Source organism: Oncorhynchus keta, chromosome 37 (assembly GCF_023373465.1).
Source record: "Oncorhynchus keta strain PuntledgeMale-10-30-2019 chromosome 37, Oket_V2, whole genome shotgun sequence".
NCBI lineage: Eukaryota > Metazoa > Chordata > Actinopteri > Salmoniformes > Salmonidae > Oncorhynchus > Oncorhynchus keta.
This window is the reverse complement of record NC_068457.1, coordinates 12,804,223-12,816,768: the sequence shown is the minus strand read 5'-3', so window position 1 is coordinate 12,816,768 and position 12,546 is coordinate 12,804,223. Positions and strand designations below refer to the sequence as shown.

General features: G+C 42.0%; 2 protein-coding genes across 3 annotated transcripts in view; both read right to left on the bottom strand.

Annotated features, from left to right (window-relative positions):
- Positions 1-9,344, bottom strand: part of LOC118399629 (cytoplasmic protein NCK2-like) — a 54,776-nt gene extending 45,432 nt beyond the window's left edge. The window contains exon 1 of one of the 2 annotated variants that reach the window (XM_035795881.2): positions 8,847-9,344. The gene's annotated coding sequence lies outside the window, so the exon portion shown is untranslated. The remainder of the gene's footprint in view (positions 1-8,846) is intronic. The other variant, XM_035795879.2, reaches the window with a different exon arrangement.
- Positions 9,345-10,557: 1,213 nt separating this feature from the next.
- Positions 10,558-11,456, bottom strand: LOC118399637 (diphthamide biosynthesis protein 3-like). Its single transcript, XM_035795890.2, has 3 exons — positions 11,224-11,456; positions 11,065-11,139; positions 10,558-10,878 (listed from the first exon to the last, which is right to left on the bottom strand). The coding sequence occupies exons 1-3, from the start codon at positions 11,329-11,331 to the stop codon at positions 10,804-10,806; spliced, it is 258 nt and encodes an 85-aa protein (XP_035651783.1). The 5' UTR covers positions 11,332-11,456; the 3' UTR covers positions 10,558-10,803.
- Positions 11,457-12,546: the final 1,090 nt, after the last annotated feature.

Below are 12,546 nucleotides of genomic sequence, written 5' to 3'. Positions count from 1 at the left end.
TATCAAAACAAACTCTGAACCAATGACATTAATTTGGGGACAGGTTGAAAAGCATTGAACATGTAGCTTGCACTTGCTAGCTAATTTGTCCTATTTAGCTAGCTTGCTGTTGCTAGCTAATTTGTCCTTGGATATAAACATTGAGTTGTTATTTTACCTGAAATGCACAAGGTCCTCTACTCCGACAGTTAATCCACACATAAAAAGGTCAACTGAATCGTTTCTAGTCATCTCTCCTCCTTCCAGGCTTTTTCATCTTTGAACTTATATGGTGATTGGCATCTACACTTTCATAGTGTTACCACGACAACCGGCAAAACATTTCCTCTTTCAATTACCCACGTGGGTATAACCAATGAGGAGATGGCACGTGGGTACCTGCTTCTATAAACCAATGAGGAGATGGGAGAGGCAGGACTTGCAGGGCGAACTGCGTCAGAAATAGGAATTACTTCTATTTTAACCCTTGGCAATGCAGACGCTCGTTGGCGTGCGCGAGCAATAATTGAACAACATAGATTCCTAAATGTATTTTGCAACGCTCGCGCACGCGACGCGAGCGGTGTAGTCAGGGTATTAGTGTCATGAGCACAGTAGGCTATTAGAGCCATCAGGTAACATACCTACAGAACAATGTCCCCAGTTTAATTTTCACAGCAAGCATCCCATCTGCTCAACACAGTTGAGTTCCATGAGGCATTCTGACATTCCGGTAAAGGTCACATACTCATGACTCATCATGATTGAATGGATAGTTTATGAGGTCAAGCGCAGGTCACGACGTAGGCCTATTCTAATCGATGACAAGCCTGCTGCAAAGTATTTTTCTCAGTCCATAGTCACAAAACAACCATCTAAAAGTAGTGTGTGCTGTCAGGTGCTGCATCTGAAAAGTGAATTTGCCATCCCCGTGGTTCAAACTTCGGACGAGCATTGAGACAGTAATCGAAAGATTGCTGGTTTGAATCCCAGAGCCGACTAGGTAAAACAAAACAAAGATTCAATGTGCCCTTGAGCAAGGCACTTAACCCTAATTGCTTCTGTAAGTCGCTCTGGTTAAGATTGTCTGCTAGATAATTAAAACGTCAAATGTAAGGGTAGTCCTATTCTACTTGTTGGGGCCGCGGTCAATGACTGCAAAATCTCTGAATAACTTTGAGCAAAAGGGCTTTTAAGTGGCGATAAAAGTAATTACGATGCGTGATATTAGTGTATTAGCCTAAACCTGAGTTGGCGGCTGCTATGAAGGGTAGATAGCAAGATTATGCTTTTCAGATCCTTTAAACTCATTCAAAATGTCACAGCAGTGGAATCTAACATCCCATCTCCACAGCAGTTAGCCTAAAACAAGCTCAGAAAGGGCTTGTTTTAAAAGACATTATGAAAGTCCACATGAATCTGTGCAATTCACCACCATAGCAGGAAGCTGTGGATGCCTCCGCTGGACGGAGGTTGTTTTGGTGATGACCAGGACCTGTCTGACATTTCCTGGAAGAAGAGGAATCCCTCATTTGACAGTACACATCGGTCAGTTTTTAGTTAAAGCCCCTGTACTCTCTAGCATTCATCAAATGAACCTGAACTGAAAGAACTGGAGCTCGAAGCATCTCTGTTGCCATCATACTGGGTTAGCAGAGACTGTGGCCGTCTGACTCTGACAGGCATCTTCAGGTTCTCATTGATCTCTCCCGTGATTGAAATTTGCATGTTTCAAACCCTGATTTACTTGAGGTAACAAAATAGATGTTGGGGAATTCGTCTTGGCCCCAATTCCTGAACAACTCTATAGTCATTCTTCCAGGTACGAACTAAGATGTTGAGATTTGAAGTGAAGTGATTGTTGTGGAAATCTGGCATCCACTGCACATCCTGAGACTGTTGTGATAGCAACCGCCTCCAAAATGGTGTTAAAATCTGTCATTCTGAGCTGAGGTGCTGAGAAAACAGAGACAGTGAGAAACTGTGAAATCTATATTCCAGAGGAAAAGTGGGACAAAGCAGGTAAAAAGACATACTCATGAAATATTCAAATATCTCACATTGGTGGAGTCGGCGGAGCCGTTACTATACGCCTAGAGACAGAACAGAAGCAGACGCCGTACGTCTCAGAGAATCACAGATGGGAAAATCATCCATTTCACAAACATACCGGTGGAAGATAGAACAGATGGAGAATTTTCAAATTACTTCTTATCCAAACACAACAACTGACATTTCCACCACCACATGAAAGGAGAGGAAACAGTGCAAGCTAGCAACAAGGTTCCCAGAGATACTGTAACCTACCCATGAGCCATCTTCTAGTGAAAATCTTTTATTAGCTCAGACCAATTAAGGAATAATGCTTCCGAGGTCAGCACATCTTAATGAGATCAACTGCCAAACGCGACAACTTTTGGGTAACTGTCAGATTTTGTTAGACATCTCTACAGGGGCTGTTTCTCCTTCTCTCCCTTCGCCTTTCTCCCTCTCAATCTCTCCCGGGTTTCACTTTGTTCCATTTAGCATCGACAGCCAGAGTCACAAGTGACAAAGGTGTTCTGTGATAATGATTATGATCTGGTGACACCAGGCTCTGCTTCACTGATAGAATTGCTCTTTGACCTCGGAAGTGTAAAATCCCTACTCTGACAGACCCTCTCTGACACGCACACTCAACACAACAGACAAATGTCTCGGCATTATACTGTGCTCCTGTTGCAGTTCACATTACCATGGTAGAGTAATCTCACTGTCATCCAGCCTTTTGTGAGGCCTGCTCTAGTCTAGGTCAACACAAAGAAGTGTACAAACTGGAAACTGCATGGGGTGTGTATATATTAGCTGCATACGGCTTACTTAGTCATACACACTAGTCTATGTTGTTAGGCTACATAACATCCTCTTTCACGTTGACTCTGATTCACTGGAGAGTCAATGTTGTAGATTCCCCTTTTCTATTGGAATCTGCTCCCCTTGAAAAAGGAACAACCATTTCTTGTATGTTGAAAGGTTCCCTCTCCTGTTCTGTTTTTCCCCTCTGGATGAGTCTCTGTCTTGGCAAACCTGAACACGCAACGCTGTGGCCCTGTGGGACGCCGGAATGACATCATTATGTAGCCGGCGCCTGAAACAGAGGTACTATGATGTGTCAGAGTTCGGTAATGACTACCAATCTCAGAGCTCTGGGGTGGAGGAACACTGTCTGTCTTCAGGCTTAAACAGGGCAGACCAAAGATGCAGATGCAAACGCGTACACACACACTGCAATCTTATTTAAGCTACAGACGCCTTCACAATCCAAAAAGTGGCCTCCCCTTGACAGCCCTTTGGTCTGCCTACGCACTACAGCCCATGGATTTCTTGACTGGCTTTGACCAGAAGCCAAGGTAATCCAACGTCTGCCTTTTTGACATCTGTCTACAAGCAGAAACTCCCCGGTAGGACCCTTTCACACGATAAGAAACGGCAACAGTGGTGAGGATTTCTTCCCCAGCACAATGTTCTCTTCCGGCAAGCAGCCCTTGAGATCACTAGCATCCCAAGGCTTTAGGCCTATGTTTCAAACCCAGTTGTATTCACATACACCAACACATGCACCGTCTATGCTTGTCCGCTTCAACTCCAAAATGGAGAATGCTCAAATAGCACCTTCACTCGAGAGGCGAGACTCCAACTCTAGCCCTGATACTGGAAATATTCCTGGCTACTGGAACTGTGTCAAAAACTCACTCGGTAAAGTATCCTCGTAACAAATTAGCAACACTGCTCCTCGCCAGCTAGTGTCATGTTTTACAGCTACCCTAAAAGTTAGCGCACTACCAAGTTCCCACAGACAGAATCAATAACTGGTTCAAATGGTGTTCTGAAATATAGTAGAGAGATACAGGAAATTGAACGCCTTCCTCTCGTAAGAAGTGCTAGAGAATATTGTTGTAGGGCAGCCCCCGCAGTGACTCTTCTGATTAACACTCTATGCAAAAAGCTATTATCATCTTCTCAGGAATTCAGCCTCCTCTGTGTTGATCTCACCAACTCCCATTGTCACACCTCTGAGAAGCTGAGTTTCTATTGGTATTACATCGTGTAGGTCTGATATCTGATTGGAGGTTAACTTCACAGTATGTGAAGATGTTATAAAAGGTCTTCGATTCATTGTCTCATTCTTTTTTTTTGTTCCTGACCTGCTGTGGTGAGATTCAGTGCCTTGTAATGCTTTGTAACTTAAGCTTTATGCCATGTATAATGTATTGTTCACTTTTACAACGTAATTAAATACACTTAGAAAAGCATAATACTTGCACATGGTCTACATAGCACCTTGCATATTGCTAAATCATCTTTATGGAGTCAGATATACTTTTTAATAGATTCACTGCATGTGAGGTATATACACAATATAGCATATGCGCACACATATCAAATATCACCACACTACATTCTCCAAGGTGAAGGACAAGTGGAGAGGGAGGAACGAGATACAATATAAAGACCAGGCGAAGTGACATAAGGTCCGGTAACTAGTGTTATACTGCAAGCCACGTATATATGAATCCCTTTGCAATGGAGAAAAGATAGAGCAAGTGGCGCCACAAAGAAGTATCCTACTACTGCCAGGGGCACTAGCAGTTCCGCATCCAAATCGGCTAGACATATGCTCCCAACGTGAGGGTCCGGGAAGTGCGTCAGCCCTCACTACCAAACAGAGCGGATCATTGTGCCTCCCCTGCCCATGCCTCCTCATGTTCAGAGGTTACAGCATGCTACTGGGATAATCTTTCATGTGACGAAAGAAACCATGTTTGAGTGCACTAGGGTAATCAAATGCCCTGTGCATAATCTATACTAGCATTGGGTTCGTTCTGGGTCATACTGACCAGGATGTGGCTCAGCCCGATTTTTTTCTTGGATTCACTGGTTGCATCCCAAATGGCACCCTATTCCCTATATAGTGCAGACGCTGAGCATTAAGGTTATGTTACAGCTCTGTCTCAGTAACCGCTGGCACAGGAGTTTGCTTTTATGTGCTGGATAACATTTACCTCGTGTAAAAGGAAAGTCAAAGTTTCCTCCAATACTTTAAAGTACCATTACCCAAACTCATTCTTGTTCATGGCATCGATGATTCACTGCACAGCGATTAAATATTAAAAGGCTACTTTTTCCACGTCGACCTCTAATAATAAAAAAAGACTTATTCCAGACATCCATCAACATCACTCTCCTTCTCGTTCTGCTTCACCCAACTGTTGGGGAAATAAAGCAGAGTAGAGGGAGACCTTCTTATCGATAATGGCCTGCCTGATTGTGCTGTGAGCTGGCTTGGATTGGTCAAGGACTTTGCACTACACAAAATTTGCAAGCCAGTTGGGTGTAATTGCTTTGCTACAACTATGTAGCTAATGAAGTTCTAACAATATTTCTCTTCGGAGTTGGAACCAGTCCATTTTGTGAAACGTGCCGTCTGCTGTAGCCTGTTAAGTTGACACATTGTGAACTAGCTGAACACTTAACTAGACTGTGTGCTAATATCACAGTCAAGAGGCAGCTAACGTCATTCGAGAGGAGGCGTTTTAACAGGCAATTACAACGCTCTGCAGAGAGACATTTCAAACCTGGAGCTTGGATATTATTTTTGGCCATGCAGGTTCACTTTGGGATATGGTAGAAACACATAACTCTGCAGTACTACAAAGGTTAAATTCATTCCCAGATTTCATTTTCACAGTTTAAAGCGATAATTCAGGATTTTGGCAATCTCCTTCCCCAGAGTCCGATGAACTAGTTGATATCATTTTTATGTCTCAGTGTCCAGTATGAAGGAAGTTAGATGTAGTGTTGCGAGCTATTGCTAACTAGCATTAGCACAATGACTGTAAGTCTATGGGTATTTTCCACTAGTTAGCAATTGTGCTAGCACTAGTTAGCAATTGTGCTAGCACTAGTTAGCAATTGTGCTAGCACTAGTTAGCAATTGTGCTAGCACTAGTTAGCAATTGTGCTAGCACTAGTTTGCAACTTCCTTCAAACCACACACAAAGACAAAAATGATGGACTCTGGGGAAGTACATAAAGGGCCCCATTTCCAAAATCCCAAAGTATCCATCTAAGAGTCATATATTATTTATGTTTAAAAATACTATGATTGACCAAGATTAACCATAATAATTTCACACTTCCTCTAGCCTACATTCATAGGTCTGGATGCCAATGCATGTCATTCAACAACTAGTCAGTCTACATCCAAAGACTCATTCTCTCTATTTATAGTTTAGACTGCTATTTTGATTTGCTTTTAATAGCAGTGTGAGAACTGAAGCAGAACCGTTGGAATGCATTTGAGAGTCAAATTATGTTACCAGTGACATTTTGCACCACCCTATGTGGTACATAACTAATTCATGACTTATTGGACTTCAATTATCCATTGTAGCAGACAGATGAAAATAGTATGTCTGTGAAGGATATTACTATTCTCTAAGTTAGTCCTGCGCAGGTAGAGGAAATAATGTGCAGTGAGAAAAACAGAGAGTGAATTTCTGGTTTCTCTAGCACAGGTGCAGAAGATTCCTTGGCTGCGTTTACACAGGGAGCCCTTATTCTGATATTTTTTTCACTTAGCCTTTTGACCAATCAGATCAGATCTTGCCTGCATCTAGAGTTTCTATTGGACAAATTCAGGTATGTTTATCCCCGTTTCATTCCATTTAAGAAATGTTTTTCAACAGAATCGTCAGAATGAATACACCCCTGATCACACGTAAACACAGTTCACTTTCATAGCAGCCACGTTGTATTCCTCTCACCTTTTCCCTTCCCTTGTGGACTTCAATGCAGAACACATCAGCTGTATGTGACCAGGCGAAAAAACCTTTACAAGCCAAACCATATCATAACCTCTACACACAGCCTACATCGTTGTCACCATATTAGCTAAAGTAACGTCATAGTCAAGATACCTAACATGTTAGCATACCCGCTACAATCATGAAGTAAAGTTACAGTGTACAGTCAGTAAGCAGTTCAGAAAAACAGTTTAGTAATAACTTAGTAAAACCAAAAGCTGTTGGATAGTCGTAGCCAGCTAGCTAACATAGTATCCCTCTGTTTGAGCCGGGTGTTTGAGTAGGCCAGGGGTGGGCAATTCTAATCCTTGAGGGCCTGGTTGTTGTCAGTTTTGCCCCAGCCCCAGCTAACACACCGTACTCCAATAATCACCTAATCATGATCTTAATTTTAGAACACAATTTGATTAATCAGCTGTGTTTGCTAGAGATGGAGAAAAAGTTTGACACCAATCAGGCGCACAAGGACTGGAGTTGCCTAAACTAGCTAGCTAGTTGCATTTATTTAGCTAAGTAAGTGAAAGTGAGAAAAAAATACAAAATATAGCTTTCCTTCATTTTTTTTACAAATTAATTTGTTCAAAACTGTTCACATTTTATGCACTGCAGTGCTAGATAGTTGTAGCTTATGATTTCATTCTCTGATCCTTTGATGGGTGATGATGGGTTGGAGGACATCCTCCGTAAGTTGTTATAATTACCGTGTAAGTCTATGGAAGCGGGTGAGAATGAGCTGCCTAGGTTTTGTATTGAAGTCAATGTACCCAGAGGAGGACAGAAGCTAGCTGTCCTCCAGCTACACCATGGTGCTATCCTACAGAGTTGTTTTAAAATATATATATATTTCACTAAGCAAGTCGGTTAAGAACCAATTCTTATTTTCATTGACGGCCTAGGAACAGTGGGTTAATAACCGCCTTGTTCAGGGGCAGAATGACAGATTTGTACCTTATCAGCACAGGGTTTCAATCTTGCAACCTTCCGGTTACTAGTCCACCACAAGGCCACCTGCCGCCCCAGAGTGCTGTTGAGGCTACTGTAGACATTCATTTCAAAACAGTGTGTTTAATCAATTATTTGGTGACGTGACTATATTTACAATTTTATCTAAAAATTATAACTTTTAATGTTTTACTATTTTAATGAAATTCACTGGAGGAGGATGGTCCTTCCCTTCCTCCTCTTGAGGAGCCTCCAGTGGTTTAGGTGTGGCCAAAGAAAATGTAGGCCTAAGATCTGAAGGTGTTCATTGCACGAAAAGGTTTGAGTCCCATCTTGCGTACACCTCGTGGGCTTGCAAGCCTACACCCTCTGACATAGAGAGAATAATGGTTGCATCTTCTTCATCGCCACAGTTTTTCAGGTTGTTACAGTTGAGCAAAAACAGGTACACCACACCTTATCATAGCCATCAAAATCAAAATCACCTCACTATGAGAAAACAACAGAAACAGATAGGCAGAATGTATTATATTGTATATATTGGGTTTGTAAATCAACAACTACGCAGGGCATGTATGAGCACGTTTTACAGAGAATAAAAAAATAACGCTTATTGCAAATAGGCCTACATGTTGCTCACCAAGACTGTCTAACTACAGTATGTAAACAAATGTACCACGAAGGAAAATCGAAGCGGAGTGATTATTCAAGAGATATAATGTTATAGTTTGAAACATAACTAATACAATGTTTCAAAGCATATTAGGAAAAGCGCAAACACCCATCTCTGTCGTAGCGTACCAAGCGGCAATGGGCTATTGTATTGTACTGCCATTGACAAAGCCACCGAGGAGACAGAAAACCGCATGGACAAACACAACAATACTATTCTACTTTCTCGGCGCCGAATCCACGAGCATTATTCTGACTGCTGTATTTTAGCATCTAAAAAATAACAATCTGAATCCGCTCGTAACGGTGTCATTAACCAAAATCCACAAATGCCAGTTATTACCAACCGCACCTCCCGTCAAGCAAGCAACCATAACTTTGCGCTCAGTTCGTCAGCAGTGTTCTTACCTTGGTGGTTTCTCCAGTTGAATCTGATTATCAGCTCGGGAATTTGCAAAAATAGTCTTCGATATTCACTTTCGAGGTCTAAAAGTTGACGTTTAAAAACCAATACGATTGGTTATCTTTTTTTTTCTTCTTTTTTTCAACTCGCTGGGTTGCTCGTCTCCTCCTCTACCTCCAGCTCAACCAACTGCCTTGAAATGTGACGTCACGCCTGCCCAAAGCAGTGGGTAGGGAGCACAGAGCACAACACAATTATTGTACATACATTACATCACATTTGCATTGTCTTGTATAATGTATATCCCTCTCAACAGAGCAATTCATGACTCTTTGTGACTGATTATCACACTTCACACAAACGATTATCGTCACATGAATAATGACTATTTTCCTCCAGATGTGAGGGAGTAGTGGTACATAATGCCATCCACACACCACACAAACATCATGAATGCTACTGCTCAGTGCTCTAACTCTCTCTCTCCCTCAGCGGTGACCTGCTCTGTGAGGCTCCTCTGACTGAGTGCAGGCGTGTTTGTCAATGCCTGTCTGCCGTTGCTGTGGCCCCCCTGATGAGAGATGCAGTTAGACGTATTGACTTGTGCTCAGCTTCCTCCCTCGCCACAGCATCAGCCACAGAGCTAACTGGATATTGGATAAATAGACAGGCAGGACCTTCAATATCATGTGAAGGACACCATCATGTTTTCTCCCTGGATTTCTCCCAAATGGCACCCTATTCCCTACACAGAGCACTACTTTTGACTAGAGCCTATAGGGCTCTGGTCAAAGGTAGTGCACTATGTAGGGAATAGGGTGCCATTTGGAACACTCATTCTCCTCTCTCTGACAGGTCAGGCCCTGCTGTGAAGGAGCCAATAAGGAGAGCTGGTGGTGTGAAACAGTAGCTATGCTGACACAGTACCAGTCAATATTGTAATATATGGTTATGTGGGTATTTGGAATGAGTCATTTTATTGTATTGGCTGCGGGACGATTCTGTACTCTTTCTGGATTTAAAGGAATGGACTGGTGTAAGAGAAGTATGGTGAGAACTTGCATGCTAGACCCAGCTTACGCCAATCCAATGCTTTTTTTTTATCCATGAGGGGGAGAGAAGGGTAAGTAAATAGGGAATTGTAATTCAGCAACTTGTCCATCCATAACATACACATCATAATGAACAGCCAATATGAATAATTCATGTCTCTCGTATGAGTCATAGATTAAAAATGTAAGGGTCAAGAAGATCACTGGCTCGCACATAACCACTGAAACCAAATCCCTGTTTTAAAACATGGCATTACAAATGGCAGAGCACTACACTGTTGAAATATGTTCCAAGTAAAGGGTATGTAAGGCTTTGTAAGATTGGCCTAAGAATGGGCTAAAGAGTTTCCACCATATTTCTTACCCCAGCTCATTCCTTTTAAATTGAAACAATCTCAGGAATCCCAAGGATAGTATCTGTTAGGTTAGAATAGAGAGAAGTCTATACACCCATTTTCCCCAACGGCACTCTATGTATTCCCTGTACAGTGTACAGTAAGTAGGCCTGTATTTTTCCTTGAACATCTGCCTCCCCTGCTGTTCAAACCTGAAAACTACAAGCAGTTAACAAGAAGAAAAAAAAGTTTTCACTTCATCCAGATTTAATCTTGAGGAATCAACAAAAATGCATAACATTGTCTTGTAAAAAAAAGGATTGAAAGACTTAAAAGAATAAAGGATTTATTTAAATACGTTGTGCAAATGGTAGTAGTTTGGGTCCTTTTATGGAACTCTGCAAAATCAATGCCAGGAACCTTTGAATGAATGCTGAGAATCCTCCATCCCAGACCTCACCAGTGAAGCATATCGTTCATAGTGTGCCTTTGTGTTGTGTGGGAGCACATACAAATGCAACAGGGTCCACTTTTACTGATGGTAGATGAGAAACTGAAGAGGTGTGTCATTGCTGTCAGGAGGACTGAGCCAGTTTCAATCTGCTCTCTGTAGCTGGTGCTTCGATTATCTCCCCAGACATAAATTCCTCCTGGTTAATAGAGAAATAGATTAGGCATCATGAACACAATAGTTACAATATCAGAGAAAGAGAAAAAATCTATTCAAGGACAAGGGCGGGGCCATCAATACACTAGTCTCGCGAGGCCTCCTAATTGTCGTTTAGTCTCATTGACTCGATCAGAACGTGAGACACCGAGGCTACCTAAACACGAACCTTGTCGTAGATTACTTTAACAATGAGCGAGCAGCTCGGACACGTCGCTACTTCTTCACCATTTTCCAAATCCTCCTGCAAGTAGAGATATTAAATACAACCATCACAGGCTAGTTGGCACAACGTGACTCGCAGGCGATCTCCTCACGCGGTACTTACTTTGGTTATGGCAAATCTGTCGCCACATGGGCAGGGAAAATAGTATGTCTCTTCATCCTCGTCATATTCAAAGTCCTCGATCTCAACTTCGTCGTGATAGACCGACATTATTAGAGTAAAATAATTTAATTCGTACCCAGCTACCTAGCTAGTTGATTACATTACTCTGTTAAGCGAAAGTGTGACGTACCATCTCTGCGCAGTCGCACATCATGTCGTCATTAAAAGTAATGCCAAATATGACCATCAGGGGGTACCATAGAGTTCTGAATCCTCAACTGAGGACAGCATTGTTGGCATGGTCATTTACACCTACGCAATTACAGATGGTTATACTCTTACAGTGTATTCGGAAAGTATTCAGACCCCTTGACTTTTTCACATTTTGTTACGTTACAGCCTTAGTCTAAAATGGATCAAATGAAATGTTTTCCTCATCAATCCACACAATACCCCATACTGACAGTGAAAACAGTTTTTAGAAATGTTTGAAAATGTATTTGAAAATAAAAAACAAATGCCTTATTTACATAAGTATTCAGACTCTTTGCTTTGATACTTGAAATTGAGCTCAGGTGCATCCTGTTTCCATTGATCATCCTTGGATGTTTCAACAATTTGATTGGAGTCCACCTGTGGTAAATTCAATTGATTGGACATGATTTGGAAAAGCACACACCTGTTCTGCCTGCTGCTATGGAACCCTGACCTGTTCACCGGATGTGCTACCTTTCCCAGACCTGCTGTTTTCAACTCTCTAGAGACAGCAGGAGCGGTAGAGATACTCTTAATGATCGGCTATGAAAAGCCAACTGACATGTACTCCTAAGGTGCTGACTTGCTGCACCCTTGACTACTGTGATTATTATTATTTGACCATGCTGGTCATTTATGAACATTTGAACATCTTGGCCATGTTCTGTTATAATCTCCACCCGGCACAGCCAGAAGAGGACTGGCCACCCCTCATAGCCTGGTTCCTCTAGGTTTCTTCCTAGATTTTGTCATTTCCAGGGAGTTTTTCATAGCCACTGTGCTTCTACACCTGCATTGCTTGCTGTTTGGGGTTTTAGGCTGAGTTTCTGTACAGCACTATGAGATATCAGCTGATGTAAGAAGGGCTATGTAAATACATTTGATTTGATTTGATTTTTTAAGATCCCACAGTTGACAGTACATGTCAGAGCAAAAAACTAGCCATAAGGTTAAAGGAATTGTCCGTAGAGCTCTGAGACAGGATTGTGTCGAGGCACAGATCTGGTGAAGGGAATCAAAACATTGCAGCATTGAAGGTCCTGAGGAACACAGTGGCCTCCATCATTC

What these genes read in the sequence shown, in the direction of transcription:
- LOC118399637 (XM_035795890.2), bottom strand. Translation starts at nt 11,331, where the DNA reads ATGTCGGTCTATCACGACGAAGTTGAGATCGAGGACTTTGAATATGAC. An exon ending in ACAGATTTGCCATAACCAAA is followed by an intron (nt 11,140 to 11,223) that starts GTAAGTACCGCG and finishes CTCTACTTGCAG; the next exon opens with GAGGATTTGGAAAATGGTGA. An exon ending in TTAAAGTAATCTACGACAAG is followed by an intron (nt 10,879 to 11,064) that starts GTTCGTGTTTAG and finishes TCTATTAACCAG; the next exon opens with GAGGAATTTATGTCTGGGGA.